This window comes from Podarcis vaucheri (genome assembly GCF_965113315.1).
Source record: "Podarcis vaucheri genome assembly, chromosome: Z".
NCBI lineage: Eukaryota > Metazoa > Chordata > Lepidosauria > Squamata > Lacertidae > Podarcis > Podarcis vaucheri.
The window spans coordinates 410,932-430,409 of NC_138758.1; the positions used below are offsets into that span (position 1 = coordinate 410,932).

Here is a 19,478-nt window from a genome sequence, read left to right on the forward strand (position 1 = left end):
CCCGAAACTTCCCATTTCCACCCGCCGCCGCCCCCCCCCCAAAAGATGTATAGCGGGAAAATCTGACAGCCGGACTAGATCCGGTTTCATCTAGTTTGACCCCCCCCCCAGCAAGGCAGGAATCTCATCATCATCATATTATTATTATTAGAATCTATATACAACCGGGGGGGTCAGACTGGATGACTTTTGAGGCTCCCTTCTGGGTCCCCCATTCTAGGTCCCTGCATTACAGGAGGGTCATACTGGATGACTTTTGGGGCTCCCTTCCAGCTCCCCATTCGAGATCCCTGCATTGCAGGGGGGTTAGTCTGGATGACTTTTGGGGCTCCCTTCCAGCTCCCCATTCGAGATCCCTGCATTGCAGGGGGGGTCAGACTGGATTACTTTTAGGGCTCCCTTCTAGCTCCCCCATTCTAGGACCCTGCGCTCCGTTTCCCGCCTCGCGGGGGGGGGTCAGTCTGGATGACTTTTGGGGCGCCCCTCCCCCTCTTCGCTTCCCCCCTCCCTTCCCGTGTACTGCAGTGACGACGAGCGCCGCGAGTGCGCAGGCGCGGCCGGAGCTGCCCCCCCCCCCCGCCGTCTTCCCGGCCCGATTTCGGGGGGCCGCAGGGAGTCCCGGTAAGGCCCGCGACCCCCATAAAAAAACCACAACAAGGGGGGGTCTGCTTGCGCCCGAGGTGTACGCCCTCCCCCTTCTGGTTTTGGGGTTCCCGACGGAACAGGTGGAGGGGCCCCCAAGTTCTCCTAATGCCCCCCAAACGGCTCCCTCCCTCTTCCTGCCCCTCTTTTCTCGAAAGATGGGCGGCCCCGTAGCAGTTTGGAGGGTATGTGTCCCCCCCGCCAGGCGGGCAAATCCCTTTGGTTCCCCACCCCGCTTTCACAAAGTGGGATGCAACGGCCCCGGCGCCCCATCTCGCCTCGTGCTTTTGGGGGGCTACGGATGGCGACGGTTGTGGGGCGAATGTGGGACGTGGGAACCCCCATTGGGACAGATGGGGGACAAGATTCCCCCCAAAGTCCTCCTTACACACACACCAAGCGGGTAAGTCCATTTCGATCCTTTCCCCGGCACCAGTGATTGCCTGGCGAATGGAAGGTTCGGATGGGAAGGTACCTGAGGGTCATCCAGTCTGACCCGTTGCTCGTAGCACGTGTGAAAAGGACCTCGGGGTTTGGGGGAACCACGAATGTCACCTCACTGGATTCCAGGCTTCTCTCTTGAGATCCCTGCCGCCGCGAATGGTCCGTTTCCAAGAATCTCCACCCAACCACCCGACCTCCGAGGAAGGAGAGGAAGGTATCAAAGGAGAGAACGACGAAATGAGAGGAGGAGAGGAGAGATGGGGGGGAAGGAGAGAAGAGGAGAATAATAATATGGCGGGAAGGGACCGCCAAGGCTACTTTGGATGGAGTTACAAGCTTGGTGGGTCAGAGGAACGCCTATTATTATTACTGTATTATTATTACTATTATTAGTAATAGTATTAATTGTCAAAAACAGGTCATGCCGATGCCGGATGAATCTCAGGCCTCCTTCTCTTTCTCACCTTCTCCGTCTCTCTCCTCTCTTTCTTTCCCTCCTTCTTTCTCTCCCTCTCCATTCCTCTCTCAAATCTCCCTTCCTCTATCTCTCTTTCCCCCCACCTCTTTTTCTCTTTCCCTCCCTCCCCCTCCCTGGACTCCTTCTTTCTCTTCCCTATCCCCCCCTTCTGCTCTCTTTCTTTCTCCTCTCCCTCCAGTGTCGCATCTCTCTCCCCCCTTCCTTCCTCTCTTCCCCATCTCCCCTTACCCTTTCTCTCCATCTCCTCTCTCTCTCTCTCTCTCTACTTTCTTTCTCTGCCTCTCCATTCCTCTCTCAAATCTCCCTTCCTCTCTCCCTCTCTTCTCTCCCCCCCCCCTCTCTTTTCCCATCCCTTTCTCTGGGACCAGGCCAGCAGCCAATTTCTTTCATATTCTTGATCTGCTGAATTCTTCCCTCCCTCCACCCCCCCCCTCTTTCTGGCAGGAGAAAAGGAGGAGGTGACATGGCCAGAGGGCATCTCTCCCACCCACAGTGAGTAGGGTTCTCCTCCTCTGAGACAGGATCAGGCCCTGCAGCTGCTGCTGGATTTTCCTGGATCTGAAGGCCAACTGCATACGAAAAAGCAATATTTTGAGCTCTATTGTGAATGTTAAAAGAGGTGGTGCCTTAACTGGACATTTACGTTTGCATTATTTGTGGGGCCTTTTTGTGGAGAAGCTGTGTCCCAACGAATAAATAAAATGGTTCTGGTTTAAAAATAAAATAAAAATGCAATCAGTTATTGAATTGCAGATGATTACAAAATGGCAAAGGAAAGCCAAAATGCTGCACCTGGTTGGCGAAAATGCAGTGTGCAAATCGATGCCAACTTTGCAGTTGATGAAGGCTGAAATGCAGGGAAGAGATAAGGGTTAGGGGTTGAGGATAGGAATAGGGGTTGGGGGTTAGGCATGAGGTTGGGGGTTAGGGGTAGGGTTAGGGGTTAGGGGCAGGGCCATCTTAAGCATATCAATAATAATAAAATAATAAAAAATAATAATAAAATAATAATAAAATCCATTTTTTACAGAAAGGTTCAACCTTGCTAGCATCCCAGATTCTGTGCATTAGGATAGAGACCGAGGATAGGATTCTTCCCTCCCTGTGTCCTGGAATCCTGTCTTCTCCCGCCGCTGGAGATGCAATGCCAGAGGAAAGCTGGGATGCTATGGAATGGGGACCGCCGCCTTCCGAGGCCTTCCGACAGGTGACGATCCGGCGCCACCCGGACAGAGGGTTTGGCTTTGTGGCCGGTGGCGAGAGGCCCGTGGTGGTGCGTTCAGTAGTGGCAGGTGAGGATTCCGGGGATAAATCTCAGCATCGGATCATCGAGTTGGAAGGGGGTTGGACTAGATGACGCTGAGGGTCTCTCTCCCCCCGACAGACACCAGCTGCCCCTTCCTTTGGCAGGCGGACCCTCGGAGGACAAACTCTTTCCCAGGGACCAGATCTGGGCCATCGGTGACGAAGACGTGAGTGATGTTGCCCGGGAGAGATTCATCGAAATTGTGAGGTGAGGAAGGAGGAAGCAGGTTCAAGACACGCTGGTCGGACTGGGTGACCCTTCTGAAATTTAAGAGCTGCAGTTCCTGCCTCCTCTACAAATCCACAGATGCTTTTTGGAGGAATTTCAACGCAGGGGAGCTGGGACCCCCGAGGGTCATCCAGTCCAACTCCCTGGAGAGGCAGAAATATCAAGGAAACCCTAAATGTTTCCTTTGTTCCTTTCCTGCCACAGAAGCGCCAAGGAGTCCGCTGTCTTCACCGTGCTGCAAACCCATCAGGTGAGATCCCCGGGGGTCATCCATCTCAACCCTCACCCCCTGGCAAGTCGGGAATCTGCTTTTCCAGCTGAGATTTTGGAAGGCGGCTGACCTCTCCCACAAGGCCCATCTTTTCCTTCTCCCCTTCCAGTCGCCCAAGTCGGCCTTCATCAGTGCTGCGAAGAAGGCCAAGCTGAGGTCCAACCCTGCCAAAGTGCGCTTCTCGGAGCCGGAGCCGGTGAGTTGATGGTGTTTCCTGCTTGGCAGGGGGTTGGACTCGGTGGCCCTTGTGGTCTCTTCCAACTCTATGACTCTATGAGTTCTGGAAAGTTCTGGAAGGGTGGGGATGTGGTCGTCTCCTTTCTTCATGTCTCCGTTGCCTCTTTGGGCTTGTTACAAGATAGCTAATGTGCTGCACAGAGTGAATGGGGAGGCCCGGCCAGGTGGGCGAGGTATAAGTAATAAATAATAATAATAATAATAATAATAATAATAATAATAATAATAATAATAATAAAAAAATAATTTATATTTATATTTATACCTGGCCCATCCAGCTGGGTGATTAAAAACAGATTAAAAACAGAATAAAACATCAAACCTTAAAACTTGCCTAAACAGGGCTACTTTCAGATGTCTTCTAAAAGTCAGGTAGTTGTTTTTTTTTTATTATTATTATTATTATTATTATTATTATTATTATTATTATTATTATTTTATTATTATTATTATTCCGCCAGCCTCTGCTTTTCCGCCCGCAGGAGATGCTGAAGAAGGAAGCCCTCCTCCTCATCCCCAACGTCCTAAAGGTTTTCCTCGAAAACGGGCAGGTCAAGTCCTTCACCTTCGACAGCCGCACCACCGTCAAGGTAGAAAGGGAAGCAGTGTCTAGTGATTAGAGCAAGGGGCTGGGAAGCAGCGCCTAGTGGTTAGTGACTTGTAAAATGCTTTCAGAGGAAAAATATTTCTAGAGATTTTCTATTATGTTACATTCTAGTCCAAAGGATTGTATTGAAGTTACATTCTATTTTATTTCTTTAATTCTATTTAAGTTACATTCTTAATTCTTGATACATTGTAATTCTTAATACATCAGGAAAGAAGGATTTATTTTAAGTTTTTAATGTGTGCTAAAACAGTCCTTTTTTATCAACATCAGTTAACAAACATGGATACATATGCTATCATGTTATTGTTTGAGTTAAATAATTGTTATTAAGGAAATGATTCTTCTTCTCCTTCCAGTAAAGTAGAGCAAAACAGTTGTCCAAATAAAAAGTTAACTTATTAAACCTCAACATCATTTTATAATTATCGGTCTGTGTATTTCTAATAGTAGAACCAAATCAGTCATTTTTGATAGAACTGTAAAAATTGATTATTCCAAAAAGGAAACCTCCCTCCGATTGTCACTATTGTCGCTGAACCTTACTGTCTTATTCTTTCAAAAATGCTTTTCTCTCAACCCTCCCAGGATGTGATGGCAACCCTCCAGGATCGCCTTTCCCTGCAACGGATTGAGCATTTTTCCCTTGTCTTGGAATACCGCAGCCCCGAGCATAGCCACCAGTTCCTCCTCCTACAGGAGAAGCAGCCTTTGGCCCACGTGAGTCAGGAGGGAGCCAGGGGTCATCTAGTCCAACCCCCCCACCAGAGCTTTGAAATCCTTCCTTCCTCCCTCCCTCCCATCCATCCTTCCTACCTTCTTTCCTCACTCCCTTTCTCTGTCCTTCCCTCCTTCTTTCCTGCCTTCTTTCCTTCCTTCGTCCCCCCCTCTCTCTCTTTCCTTCCTTCCTTCCTTCTTTCCTTCTTTCCCTCCCTCCCTTCGACTTTCCCTCCTTTTCTCCTTCCTTCCATCATCCCTCCCACCCTCCCTTCGTCCCTCCCTCCTTTTCTCCCAAATCCCACAAGGATGGACAGGGGAAAGGGACCCCAGGGTCATCTAGCCCACCCCCTTGCCAGAGCTCTCTTTCCTCCCCCCAGGTCGTTCAACGGACCCACTACCAAGGAATGCGGTGCCTTTTTCGGGTCAGCTTCTACCCCAAAGACCCTGCCGAACTGTTGCGGCGAGACGCCGCCGCCTTCGAATACCTCTACATCCAGGTCAGCGGGGGGGGGGGGGTGTGAATGTGTGATTAGAGGGTCCCAATCCTTCCTTCTAGCTGGCTGCTCCACCTAGTGATCCTCACTGCTCCTCAAATGGGCGGAGTATAAATTTATTATTATTATTATTTTGCTGGGGGTAAGCACTAGTTCCAGCTCACTAGTCTTCCTAGTCCCTCGATCTAACCACTAGGGACTGCTTGCAACTCACAAACCACTAGGTGCTGCTTTCTTGTCAATAACAACTAGTCACTGCTTCCCAGTCCCTCGCGGTAACCACTAGGTGGTGCTTATAATTCCCTCTCCAGAGCCGCAACGATGTCATCCGGGAGCGGTTTGGTGCCGACCCCGATCCGGAGTCGCTCCTGGTCCTGACGGCGCTCCACATCTATATCACCGTCTCAGCCACCCGTCCCAGCCACAAGGTGGCGCTCAGAAACGTCGAGTGAGTGAGTTCTGGGGGGAACCCTGAGGGTCATCCTGACCAACCCTTGTTCCCACACCCGGGACAGCCAACCGTCCTTCCTTCCTTCCTTCCTTCGTCCCTCACTCCCTTTCTCTGTTCTTTCTTCCTTCCTTCTTTTTTTCCTCCCTCCTTTTCTCTTAGGAAGGAAGAAAGGAGAAAGGAAGGAAGGGGGAAGGAAAAACAAAAAGGGAGGGAGGGACAGCAGAAAGAAGGGAGGGAGAACAGAGAAAGGAAGGAGGGAAACAAGGAAGAAAGAACAAAGAAAGGGAGGGAAGGAGGATAGAGAAAGGGAAGGAGGAATGAAGAAATGAACAAAGGAAGGAATCAGGGAAGGAAGAGCAAAGGGAGGGAGGGGGAGGGAGGGAGGGAGGGAGGAAGGAAGAACTGAGAAAGGGAGAGAGGGAGGGGGGAGGAAGGAAGGAAGGAAGGAAGAACAGAGAAAGGTAGGCAGGAAGTAAGTAAGTTGGAGTGTGTGCGTTTCCTTTTTCTCCCCAGGAAGGAGTGGGGTCTGGAGCCCTTCTTGCCTCCCTCTCTGTTGCCAGCTACCAAGGACAAGCTCCTGCGCCGGTCGCTCTCACAACAGCTGAAGGCGCACCAGCGGCGTGGCGCCCAGGTGGGACCCTAACCCCGGGATGGGTCCCTAACCCCCGTCTTGAGCCTGGGGTCAGACTGGATGACCCCAAGGACCCCCCCCCCCGATTCTCTCCTCGCAGGTCTCCCCTACCCGGGCCAAGCTCCAGTACCTACGCCTCCTCGACCGGCTGCCCACCTTCTCCGGTGTCATCTTCCAGACCGTTGGGATGGTAGGGCTTCCGGGTTCTGGTTTGGTTTCTGTTTCAGGTTCTGGGCTCAGATTCTGGTGCAAGGTTCTGTTTTCTGGTTCCCAGTTCCGGGCTCTGGGTTCCGGGCTTGTATTCTGGGTTCCAGTTTCTGGTATGGTTTCCAGTTCCTGGTTCTGGTTTCCAGTTCAGTTTGGTTAGGGTTCCCGGCTTTGATTCCGGTTGCGGTTCCTGGTTCAGTTCCAGTTCCTGGATTCTGGTTCCAGGTTATGGGTTTTGGTTTCCGGTTCCTGGTTCTGGTTTCCATTTCAGTTTGGCTAGGGTTCCAGGCTTGGATTCTGGTTCCAGGTTCCGGTTTGGTTCCGGGTCCTTATTCTGGGTTCCAGGTCTGAGTTTGACTACTCTGACTCTCTCGTAGGACGGCCAGGACACGGCCCCCACCCTCCTGGTGGGCCCCCGCCATGGCGTGAGCCACGTCATCGACCTCCGCACCAACCTGACCACTGTCCTGTGCGAATTCAGCCAGATCAGTAGAGTCCAACTCTTCCGGGAGAACCCGGGTGTGGCAAGGGTGGAGACCGGCATTGTGGATGCAAAGGTGGGCGGGCTAGAGGGCCGCCTGGGGGCCATCCCGTTGCTCGGATTTTCTTTGTTTGTTTGTTTTTTCTATCAGATTTTCAAAATTTTAAATCTGAATTTAAAAAATTTAAATCAGATTTTTAAATTTTAAATTTGGTTTTTGATTTAAATCACATTTTTATTTAAATCACATTTTTAATTTAAATCACATTTTTTTCTATTTAAATTAAAAAAATTATTCAAAGAATCAGATTTTTTTATTTAGATCAGATTTTAATTTAAAGCACATTTTTAAAAAAATCTGATTATTTCAATTTATATCGGATTCTTTTGATTCAATTTATATTGTGATTTAAATTAGATTTTTATTACTTAAATCAGATTTTTCATTTAAATAATATTCAGGTTTTATTATGATGAGAACAATAAGAATACAGTGGTACCTCTGGATGCAAATGGGATCTGTTCCTGTAGCGTTCCCAAAGCAAAGAAAGGATTAGACTCTGATTAATAACACACAGAGGCTTCAACCAGCAAGACTCTGGGAGGAGTGCAATATAATAATAATTCCTGTCCACCCTTCAGCCCAGGTCGTTTTATTCACAAAACAACTTTTTACCCAGTTTTCATAAGAACCAATCAGATTTCCTCTGAGCACTTCAAAAAACCCCACGTGGGTACAAAGCTACACTACAAAACTACCGTATTTTTCGCTCTATAAGACGCACCAGACCACAAGACGCACCTAGTTTTTGGAGGAGGAAAACAAGAAAAAAAATATTCTGAATCTCAGAAGCCAGAACAGCAAGAGGGATCACTGCGCAGTGAAAGTAGCAATCCCTCTTGCTGTTCTAGCTTCTGGGATAGCTGCGCAGCCTGCATTCGCTCCATAAGATGCACACACATTTCCCCTTACTTTTTAGGAGGGAAAAAGTGAGTCTTATAGAGCAGAAAATACGGTAAGTTAAGCATGCATACTTCTGGGGTAAATAAAACAGAACTAAAAAGGAAGAATGCATTCAGCAAACTCTGAGGTCATATACAGCAATAAAGGAAGGAAAGACTGGTAGTATTTACCATCTCTTTGTAAACACTCTTCCTGGCCCTTAAGCTCTATCTAAAGATTAAAAAACTACATCAAAAAAGCTACCTACTATCTTTTATGGCTCAGGATGCCTGATGAAGCAACTGGCCTGTGTATTTAGAATGCTGATATGTGCCTGTCAGGCGTAGAAAATGAACAGTAGAGAAAATGGCCAGAAATGCAGAGGCTTGTGGGATTTGATCAGAAATTATTGTCAATGAATCTAACCCAGTCAATGCCATGCTTTCATAGCGGACACAATGGCTTGATGCATATTTTATAATTCCTCATAGTAATCCCATTTGATCCTCACACTCTGGAAATGTGCACTCCTACAGTTCCAGAGCCCCATTCGCATCCTGAAGCGAACACAACCCGTGTCTGCACGTGTCGCGATTTGCCATTTCCGTGCATGCGCATGACGTCATTTTGAGCATCTGAGCATGCGCGAGTGGCGAAACCCGGAAGCGCGTGCTCTGTTACTTCCGGGTCGCCGCGGAGCACAACCTGAAAATATTCATCCTGAAGCTACTTCAACCTGAGGTATGACTGTATAGTAATAGACTAGAATATTGTATGGTCCTATTATTCCAATAATAATAATAATAAAGATCAATATTTTATGATTTTATGATTCCAATACTACTTCTCTCCCCAGCCGCTGGTGCTTCTGATGGAGTGGCCAGAAGCCACCAATTTTGCTGGCCTCATTTCTGGTTACTGCCACCTACTGGCCGACTCCAGAAGGACGCTTTTCCCGGTCGCACCACCTCCCATGACCAAGGCAGGTACGTTTCCAAGCAAGGGAAATTCCAAGCAGCTGAAAGTCAGATTTTTCTGGAGGGGATGAAATCCCAGAATCCCAGATTGAAGGAAGCCAGCCTGGGCCCCTATTATTATTATTATTATTATTATTATTATTATTATTATTATTAAATTTACTCTTACATTTCTTCAACAAAAAGGGACAATCTTAATAATAATAATAATAATAATAATAATAATAATAATAATAGTCTTACATTTCTCCTATGAAAATAGGCATATGCTAAATAACAACAACAAAACAACAATAATGCTTTTACATTTCTCTGTTGAGACGACAACAACAATTTTACATTTCTCCTATGAAAATAGGGACATCCTAAATAACAGCAACAATAACAAGCAACAGCATCAAAACAACAACAATCATGCTTTTACATTTTTCTGCTGAGAATAGAGACATCAATAATAATAATAGAATTATTAATTGAATTTATATACCGCTCAATTCCTGGGTCCCCCTGTTGTTGTTGTTGTTATGTTATGTTATGCCATGCTATGCTATGCTTTTTTATTCTTTTCTTTTCTTTTTAATTAATTGAATGTATCTACCGGCCTACATTCTGGAGTTTCCAGATAAATAATTTACTATATATAGTATTCAAATATTAATATGAATATTAATACTTATATTATTATTAGAATGAGAATGAGAATTTATATACAGTGGTGCCTCGCAAGACGAAATTAATTCGTTCCGCAAGTCTCTTCGTCTTGCGAGTTTTTCGTCTTGCGATGCATGGTTTCCCATAGGAATGCATTGAAAATCAATTAATGCGTTCCTAGGGAAACCGCCTTCAGACCAGGTCCGGGGACAGTTTGTCCCCCGACCTCTTCTGAAGGCTGGGGGGGGGACAAGGGCTTTTCTTCCCACCCCCAGCATTTTAAAAAACCCCGGGACAGCAGAGGACTTCTCTGCTGTCCGGGCGATCTTAAAATGCTGGCGGGCGGCATTTTAAAATCGCCCCGGGACAGCGGAGGACTTCTCTGCTGTCCGGGGCAATTTAAAAGCCCCTGGGAAGGCAGGCAGGGGGGACAAAGACTTTCGCCCCCCGCCCGCCTTCAGAAGGTGTTCCCGCCCCCCCGCCCGGCTTCAGAGCAGCGTTCCGAAGCCCGGCGGCGGCGGGAGGAGGCGTTCCCGCCCCACCGCCCGGCTTCGGAGGAGGTCCGAGGACAGTGGGGAAGACGCGCTGCGCTTCCCCGCTGTCCCGGATATTTCCCTATGGGCTGTCGTCTTGCGAAGCAAGCCCATAGGGAAATTCGTCTTGCGAAGCGCATCCAAAACGGAAAACCCTTTCGTCTAGCGGGTTTTCCGTCTTGCGAGGCGTTCGTCTTGCGAGGTACCACTGTACCAGCTCCCATGACCAAGACAGGTACATTTCCAAGCTCAGAAAATTCCAACCAGCTGAGATGTCTGATTTTTCCAAAGGGAATAAAATCCCAGATTGAGGGAAGCCAGCCTGGGTCCCTGTTAACAAAAACAACAACAATTGATTTATATCCCGCCAATTCGTCCACTCTTATATTTCTCCAATGAGAAAAGGGACAATCATCATCATCATCATCTTACATTTCTCCAATGAAAATAAGCATATCCTAAATAACAACAACAAGAAAAGAACAATAATGCTTTTATGTTTCTTCGCTGAGAATAGAGACGTCAATAATAATGACTACAATAATTTTACATTTTTCCTATGAAAATATGGATGTCATTAACAACAACAACAATTTTACTTTTTCGTTTCTCTAACGAAAATAGGGACAATCTTAATAATAATAATAATTTTACATTTCTCCTATGAAAATAGGGACATCCGAAATAACAGCAACAGCAACAAAACAACAACAATCATGCATTTATATTTCTCTACTGAGAATAGAGACGTCAATAATAATAATAATAGTAATAATAATAATACATTTAGGTGCAGAAAATAATACATTTAGGTGCAGAAAATCTGAATGCCCTACGGACACGCAGGAGGTTCCAGGTTTGAATCAGGCCAATCACGGGTCAAGAGGGTCAAGACCATCACGGGTCAAGACTATACAACGCCGGAGCACTTTCCCTGGCAACCATCCTCACCCTGTGGTCTCTCCTTTTCCAGGCAGAGAGAAGGAGGCTGGGAACCGTAGTGCCTGGAGCATCCGCCGTGCTATGCCACCAGAGCTGCCACGCCGCCGCCACCCCAACCTCAACCAGAACCGGATCTTTGGAGATGGGGAAACGCGGCCCAGGACCAAGTCGGATCCAGTGCTGAAACTCCCGGGTGCCGAGGGCGAGGGCTGCGGTGCCAGGCGCGCCCGAGCCCGCTCGGTGGACGGTCCCGGACGGAGCCTGGGCCGTGCTGGCCTGGACCTGACAGCGCTGCCGCCGCCGGGCAGCGAGGGCGATGAGGACGACCCCACCACCGCCCTGGCCATCGCGGCACCGCCACCTGGCTTCGGAGACAATAGCTCTGATGAGGATGACACCCGATGCCAGTGGGCGGTACCAAGTGAGGATGCCGGGTGCCAGCTACCAGTGACCTTCGTCGAGGCGATGGTGCCGGGGTCCCGGACAGTCCGGGAACGAGCCCAGGATCTCGACGAGGCGCTGGTGTCGACCCTGCAGGCCCTGGAAGCCCTGGCGGAGGCGGAGGATGGACCACCGGCGTCAGCCACGGGTATTGAAGAGGGCGTCGAGCCCACCCCCTGAAATAGGGATTAGGAATAGGGTTATTAGTATTAGTAGTAGTAGTAATAGTAGTATTGAAGAGGGTGTCAAGTCCACCCCCAGATTAGGGATAGAGTTATTATTATTATTATTATTATTAGTAGTAGTAGTAGTACAGTGGTGCCCCGCAAGACGAATGCCTTGCAAGACGGGAAACTCGCTAGACGAAAGAGTTTTCCGTTTTGGAGGGGCTTCGCAAAATGAATCTCCTATGGGCTTGCTTCCCAAGACGAAAATGTCTTGCGAGTTCCTGCGGGTTCCCCCCCCTTTTTCTAAGCCGCTAAGCCGCTTATCAGCTGATCCGATAAGCTGATAAGATGCTAAAAGCCGCTAATAGCGCTAATCCGTCAATGGGCTTGCTTCACAAGACGAAAAAACCACTAGACGAAGAGAATCACAGAACGGATTCTTTTCGTCTTGTGAGGCACCACCGTATTGAAGAGGGTGTCAAGTCCACCCCCAGGGATAGGCATAGATTATTATTATTATTATTATTATTATTATTATTATTATTATTAACATCATCATCAATATCATTATTATTATTAGTGGTAGTAGTATTGTAGGTGCCGAGTGAGGTGTTCTCAAAGTAAAGGAAGAATTGAACTCTGATCAATAAGAATACACACAGATGCAAGACTCTGGGAAGGGTGCGTATAATAATCTGTCTCTCCACCCTCCGGCCCAGGCCCAGGTCGTATTATTCACAAAAGAACTTTTTATAGAGTGTTCGTAAGAACCAATCAGATTTCTTCTGAGCATTTCAACAAATCCCATGTGGGGACAAAGTTAAACTACTAAAACTAATTAAGCACACATATTTCTGGGGTAAACAAAACAGAACTACAAAGGAGTGCATCTGGCAACCCCGGGAGATGATAAACAAGCAATATACATAAGGATGGCCAGGAAGACAGCGATCATCACCTCCTTCAGGTGATATCTGTTTCCAGGCCCTAAGATCAACATCCTGAGATTAACATTTCAGAAAAACTACATCAAAGAAACTTGCCCACTGTCTTTATGGCCCAGGACGCATGCCTGACAAAGCAATTGGGCTGTGTACGTGACTTGTCAAGCAAGAGAAATGGGCAGTAGAGGAAATGGCCAGAGATGCAGAGGGTTGTGGGATTTGGTCAGAAATTATTGTCAATGAATTAAACCCAGTCAACACAATGCATTCATCGTGGACACAATGGCTTGATGCATATTTTATAATTCCTCATGGTAATCCCATCTGATCACTACAGTTAAATCCATCCCTTGGGATAGGGATTAGAGATAGGATTATCATCATCATCATCATCATCAACATTACAGTGGTGCCTCGCAAGACGAAATTAATTCGTTCCGCAAGTTTTTTCTTCTTGCGAGTTTTTCGTCTTGCGAAGCACGGTTTCCCATAGGAATGCATTGAAAATCAATTAATGCGTTCCTAGGGAAACCGCCTTCAGACCAGGTCCGGGGATAGTCTGTCCCCCGACCTCTTCTGAAGGCTGGGGGGGGCAAGGGCTTTTCTTCCCACCCCCAGCCTTCAGAAGGCTGTTCGGAAGGCTGGTGGTGGGAAGAAAAGCCCTTCTTCCCACCTCCCGCCCCGCAAGCTCCGGGGAAAGGAGGGCTTTGCTGCCGACCGCCAGCATTTTAAAATCTCCCCGGGACAGCAGAGAAGTCTCTGCAGTCCCGGGGAGATTTTAAAATGCTGGCGGGCTCCTGCCATAGGCGCGCGTCACCTCTCCAGCCGGGAGAGGGTCGCAGGGGGCTGCTTTAGCCCCGCGCGCGCTCTCCCAGCTGGAGAGGTGACGCGCGCCTATGGAGGCTCCTGCCATAGGCGCGCGTCACCTCCCCAGCCGGGGGAGGGTCGCAGGGGGCTGCTTCTCTGCTGTCCTGGGGAGATTTTAAAATGCTGGCGGGCGGGAACGAACGCTTCGCTCCCGCCCGCCAGCATTTTAAGATCGCCCGGGGCAGCGGAGAAGTCTCCGCTGTCCTGGGAAGGCAGGCGGGGGGAGCAAAGACTTTTGCCCCTCGCCGGCCTTCAGAAGAGGTCCAGGACCTCTTCTGAAGGCCGGCTGTGGGCGAAAGTCTTTGCTCCCGACCGCCAGCAATTTAAAACAGGTCCCCGGAGATTTCCCTATGGGCTTTCGTCTTGCGAAGCAAGCCCATAGGGAAATTCGTCTTGCGAAGCGCCTCCAAAACAGAAAACCCTTTCGTCTTGCGGGTTTTCCGTCTTGCGAGGCATTCGTCTTGCGGGGTACCACTGTATTATTATCATTGTTGTTGATGATTATGTTTATCATCATCATCGTTGTGTTTTGGGAGCTGCCCAGAGTGGCCGGGGAAACCCAGCCAGATGGGCAGAGTAGAAATAATAAGATAATAATAATAATAATAATAATAATAATAATAATAATAATAAGGGTTAGGGATAGGGGTTCAAGATAGGGATAGGAGTTAGGAATAGGGATTAGGGATAGGGTTGTTGTTATTATTCAACATCCTAATGCTCCCGGCCCTTGTGGTTTCTCCAGGTCTCATCGTCCTGGCTGCCCTCGACCCCGACTCCGGCCGTGACGCAGACGCTTCCCCCAACGCCACCTACTTCTTGGCACAACGGGTCGACCCGGATGGCTTCCTGGTCCAGAAGGACCTACCTTTCCGCTTGAGAGGCTGTGGGGCGCCCACTTGGCAGGCGAAGACTGGGAAGTCCTCACCAGCGTGGCTCGCCGAGGCCAAACCAAGTCCCAATGCTCAGCCTTGCCCCTCGAACCCTGAACCAGAGTGTCCCCAGAAGGAGACAGAGAGCTGCCAGGTGCTGGCGGATAGGATCCGGAGAGATACTATGGTTCCCCCACCCCAGGAAGTGTCTGATCTCGAACCCAAGGTGCCACACGGAGAGGATCTGGAGGTCCCGGCGCAGCCGCGGGTGCCCCGGCCGGCGTTCCGCTTCCGGAAGCTCTTCTCAGCGACATTCCCAGCACGGCTCAAACGGGAGACGGATGAGCGCCAGGCGCAACTCCGGAAAGTGAAGCAGTTTGAACTGGAGTTCCTGGAGCAACTCCTGAAGGGTCCGGCGCCGGGGGGCTGTGGTTGCCCACCTGGCACCAGCCCTGTGCCAACAGCGCCCAGTGTGTCGCGGTGGGACTGCAGAGGGAGAGAGAGTTGCCCGCAGCGGGTGGCACAAGGATTCCCGAGTCGACGGGTGCGCTCAGCCAGCCCAGAGCCGAGAGTTGTGGAAAAGAGCGCCTCCTGCCTGGGGACCGAGTGCGTGGTGGCAGCAGCGCCACGCTACGAGAAGCTGCAGCGCCGAGCTAGCGGAGAAGGAGCAGTTCCAGAAGAGGGTGATCCAGCGCCGCGTTTCCCGGATGACGTGTGCCCACAGCAACTGGGGCCGGGTGGAGAGGGCTGCTGCTCAGTGCGCTCCTGTTTCTCAGTGCGGGGAGGTGACGATGAGGCCGATGAGTTGTGCTACTCGGTGCCGCCAATGCCGGATGCAGCAGCCCGGACACAGGAGATTGACCTACGGGCAGCATCGGGCCTCGACCGCATCCGGGAACTGTGCGGGCGGGAGTACGCCTTCCCCGGTGGGTTCTCGGCGGTGAGGCTCGACGCTGAACGGCTGCTGGGTGCCCTGCGGCAATGTGCAGCAGCGGCAGGGAATGGGGCATCGGTGCCAGATGAGGGCCGGCGGGAGCTGGCACTGGCCTTCCGGGAACTGAGGGCTGCCTGCCGGCGGGTGGCAGGCGCCGAGAAGAGCCCGGCACGGCTGCTGCCAGCCGTCGCCGGGAGCTTCCGGGTGCTGGCGCGGTTGGCGGAGATGGCAGCGGTGGTGGGCAAAGAGGCACGGCGGCGGGCACTGCTGGCTCAGGTGGAGGAGGTGGCGAGGAACTACACTGCCCTGGCAAGGGCGGCGGAGGAGTCAGCAGCCAGGCAGACATGCGAGGAGCCAGTGCGCCCATTGACGGCACTGGCGGCAAAGTGAGGCTTGCTGAGAGGACGTTCAGGGAAGTGTGACGAGGCAGCTGTTTTGCGGGGAAGGCGGAGGGCGGCAATTTTCTCGCAGATGGCTGAAGTACCCTGGGCTCCATTGGCGGGAGCCCGGTCATGTAGTCCAACTCCTTGGCTCTGAAAGCCGGGATGCGGTTGGGTGACCCCACCCACTGCAAGAATTGGCACAGGACCGTCCAGTGGAGAGAGGGAGGAAAGAAGGAAGGGAGGACAGAGGAAGGGAGGAAGGAAATGGGGTAGGAAGAACGGATAAAGGGAGGGAGGGATGAAGGAAGGATGGAAAGGAAGGACAGAAAAGGAGGGGGGACGAAGGAAGGAAGGGAGGGAGGAAGGGAGGGAGGGGGGAGGAAGGATAGAGAAAGGGAGGGAGGGAGGAAATGGGGAAGGATTAACGGAGAAAAGGAGGGAGGGAGGGAGGGAGGACAAAAGGAAGGAGGGACGAAGGAAAGAAGGAAGGACAGCGAAAGGGAGAGAGAGACAAAGGAAAGAAGGAAGGAAGGAAGGAAGGACAGAGAAAAGGAAGGAGGGAGAAAGGAAGGAACACAGGAAGGAAACAGGGAAGGAAGAACTGAAGAACAGAAAGGGAGGGGGCAAAGGAAAGAAGGTAGGAAGGACAGAGAAAGGGAAGAAGGAAGGAAGGAAGGTAGGAAGGAAGGAGAAAAGGAAGTAGGGACAAAGGAAGGAAGAATGGAAATATGGAGGGACGAAGGAAAAGAAGGAAGCTGGGAGATGGTTGGATGACTGGCAACCACAATGGTTGGTACCACAATGACTGGCACTGAGGTGGCCTTGCCTGGGGTTGGGCTGGATGGCCTTTGCGGTTCCCTCTGGACACAGAAAACCCCCCTTTTTTACATGCCTGTATATATTATACATAATAAAGACTATATATGTATAGATATATGGAAATTATATCTGTAAATTTGACCTGAGATTGTCTATATAGAAAGATGTGAAACCTATATGCAAATTTATGCCAATACACGAATCTTCATATCGATCTTGTGTTTGTGACATCTCTCCCCCCTAAAAAAATTTGATAATAATATTTATTTTAAAATATGGACTGTTCCTAAAGAATGATATTAATTAATATTAATCCAGAATAATGTTGGCTAAAATTAATATATAATGATATTAATGTGGACTATTAAATAACTAATCAAGTAATAATATTAAGTAATATTAAGTAGCAAATAATAGTAATAATTGATATTAATATTAATAATAATGTTAATTTTGAAAAGCGGACCTAATCCGAGTCCTTTCTTGACTCTTTATTTCTTTATGAAATTTGGGGGAAATAAATAATAATATAAACATAAAAATGTAACAACAATATATACCAATATCCATTTTATTGTTTGTACTAGCCCATCTGAGAGGAATACCTGAAAATAATCATGAAAATTCTTCCTTGATTTATTTCTGTATGAAATGGGTGGGATATAAATAATACAGATCTGGAACGCCATGGAGTTTGGACATTTTGGCTCCTGAATTTAACAACAACAACAAAAATTATTATTTGTCCTGTGTTGCCCCAAAACCATCATATTTTTTCCTTGATTTATTTTTTATTTCTTTATGAAATGGGTGGGATAGAAATAACAGCAATACTCATATAATCATATAATACAAATACTGATAATGATAAAAATGCTAATAATCACTAATAATGATGAGATACAATGAAACAATAACATAAAATTAACAAATAAAGGAATTCACCCAAGATTAGAGAAGGAAGGCCTGGGGAAAAAACTTTTTTTCCTGTTTCCCCCCAAACCTGTCCACCCCAGGGGAATTGGAAAAAAACAGTTTGACATAGTTTGAATATCCCCCTCCCCATTTATAGAAAAAACAGTTTTAAAAAAAGAGGAAAAAACCTGGTTTCCCGCAGGCCTTCCCGTCCCTGCCCAAGATCTCTGGGCGGTTTGGGAAAGCTTCCGAGAATTGCAGCAAGGAGTTCTGAAGGGTTAGAGATGTGGAGGCTGGGGGGGGGGACTGGAAAATTGGGTGGGAGGGGGTTATGGTGGGGGTTTTTAAGCCTTTGCCCACTGGAAAAATGTGGGGGGAACCCAGCCCGATGGGCATTGTATAACTAATAGCATTATTATTAGGGATAGGAGTTAGGGATAGGGATTGGATAGGGTTATTTTTTATTATTATTATTATTAATAATAATAATATTATATTGGGAGCCGCCCAGATGGGCAGTGTATACATACACAAATTATATGTGTGTGTGTGTCTATATGTGTGTGTGTGTGTGTGTGTGTATATATGAACGATATCAATCCATTTATTTCGAACAAAGGAAACCATAATTATAATCATTGTTGCTGGAAATGTAATCGGAAGGGAGGTTTTATGTTTTATCATGTTTTAGATATTCTCTTGGGAGCCGCCCAGAGTGGCTGGGGAAACCTGGCCAGAAGGGTGGGGATATAAGTAATAAATAAATAAATAAATAAAATATTGATACCTGCTCATCTGGCCATGTTTCCCCAGCTACTCTGGGAGGCTCCGAACAGAATAATAATAATAATAATGATAACCCTATCCCTAATAAGAATAACAACAACCTTATCCCTAACTCCTATCCCTAACCCTTATCCCTAACCCTAATAATAATCTCAAGTTTAGAGATGGGAAGGCCTGGAAAAAACCTGGTATTATTATTATTATTATTATTTAGTAATAATAATAACAAGCCTATCTCTAATTCCTATCCCTAATTCCTATCTCTAACCCTAATTATTATTATTATTAATAATAATAATAACTCAATTGGTTACAAAATGACAAGGCTCTATCCGATATTGCAAGTTCCTTTCGCTTCTTCTCACTTTCACTGGCGCTGCGCAGGGGTCCTGCAGAAGAACTAAGGAATGTCAAGGGATCGCTATAGATTATTATTCTTTATAAATAAATAAATAAATAAAAGGCAGGGAATTAAGGCGCTGGTGAGGTTTATTCCTCCGTTGTTTTCCCGGAAAATAACTTTCCCATCCAGGAAAGTCTCCCTAAGAAATGGAAGCTGAGCGCTTTGCAACTGACCGGTTGGACTGCTGCCTGTCTCGAGCCCCTCGAAGCCGCGCAGGGCGGCAGCTTCTGCACTTCGACTCTCGTCGACCAATCACGCGCCTCCTCCGGCAGCGCAAGCGCAAACTTGCACTGGATACTCCTGAAGAGGCTCTCTGCACAGCCGTCCGTCGCCGGTGGGGGCGTGTCTCGCTCGCTGAAGAGGCGCGCGTTGCCTGGCGACCCATTGAGGAGACTCCGTTTCAAGGAGCCGTGTGCGCAGACGTGCTTTTTTAGCGGAGGGGCGTGTTTTGCCCTCTGCGCACCCGCCTCCCGGCCCTTTTCACCGCCTCTTTTCACCCTCGCGAAAGCGGGCCCGTCTCTGCTTCTGCGCAGGCGCGCCTCTCCAAAGTGGGCTTGTCTCAGCATTCACGCAAGCGCCCCTCGCTCGAGTGGGCGTGCCTTTGGCGAGCCGCGCCTGCGCGCGCCGCCCGAGATGATATAAAGGCCCGCTCCCAAGATGGCAGCGCAGTGCGGCTCCGTCGTCTGAGGCGGCGGGCGCGGCCT

The 19,478-nt window shown here is 48.7% G+C and overlaps 1 protein-coding gene across 9 annotated transcripts; it reads left to right on the forward strand.

Annotated features, from left to right (window-relative positions):
• The first annotated feature begins 54 nt into the window (after positions 1-54).
• On the forward strand, positions 55-16,199 carry LOC309523867 (FERM and PDZ domain-containing protein 3-like). 9 transcript variants are annotated; one of them, XM_082208038.1, is made up of 15 exons: positions 55-680; positions 2,595-2,856; positions 2,975-3,077; positions 3,303-3,348; positions 3,479-3,565; positions 4,068-4,196; positions 4,802-4,933; positions 5,311-5,430; positions 5,739-5,875; positions 6,392-6,509; positions 6,610-6,699; positions 7,094-7,273; positions 8,997-9,126; positions 11,275-11,832; positions 14,408-16,199. In XM_082208038.1, exons 1-15 carry the CDS (start codon positions 183-185, stop codon positions 15,856-15,858), a joined length of 4,041 nt encoding a protein of 1,346 aa, XP_082064164.1. In that variant the 5' UTR covers positions 55-182; the 3' UTR covers positions 15,859-16,199. The 9 variants fall into 9 exon arrangements, with proteins under 9 accessions (XP_082064164.1, XP_082064165.1, XP_082064169.1 ...); XM_082208039.1 differs by having other exon boundaries at positions 4,089-4,196; XM_082208043.1 differs by having other exon boundaries at positions 340-621.
• Positions 16,200-19,478: the final 3,279 nt, after the last annotated feature.

Bases quoted from the DNA above. Each gene is read 5' to 3' on its own strand.
- LOC309523867 (XM_082208038.1), top strand. From the start codon at position 183: ATGACTTTTGAGGCTCCCTTCTGGGTCCCCCATTCTAGGTCCCTGCAT. The intron at 3,349-3,478 runs GTGAGATCCCCG...CTCCCCTTCCAG, and splicing joins CCGTGCTGCAAACCCATCAG to TCGCCCAAGTCGGCCTTCAT. The intron at 4,934-5,310 runs GTGAGTCAGGAG...TCCTCCCCCCAG, and splicing joins AGAAGCAGCCTTTGGCCCAC to GTCGTTCAACGGACCCACTA.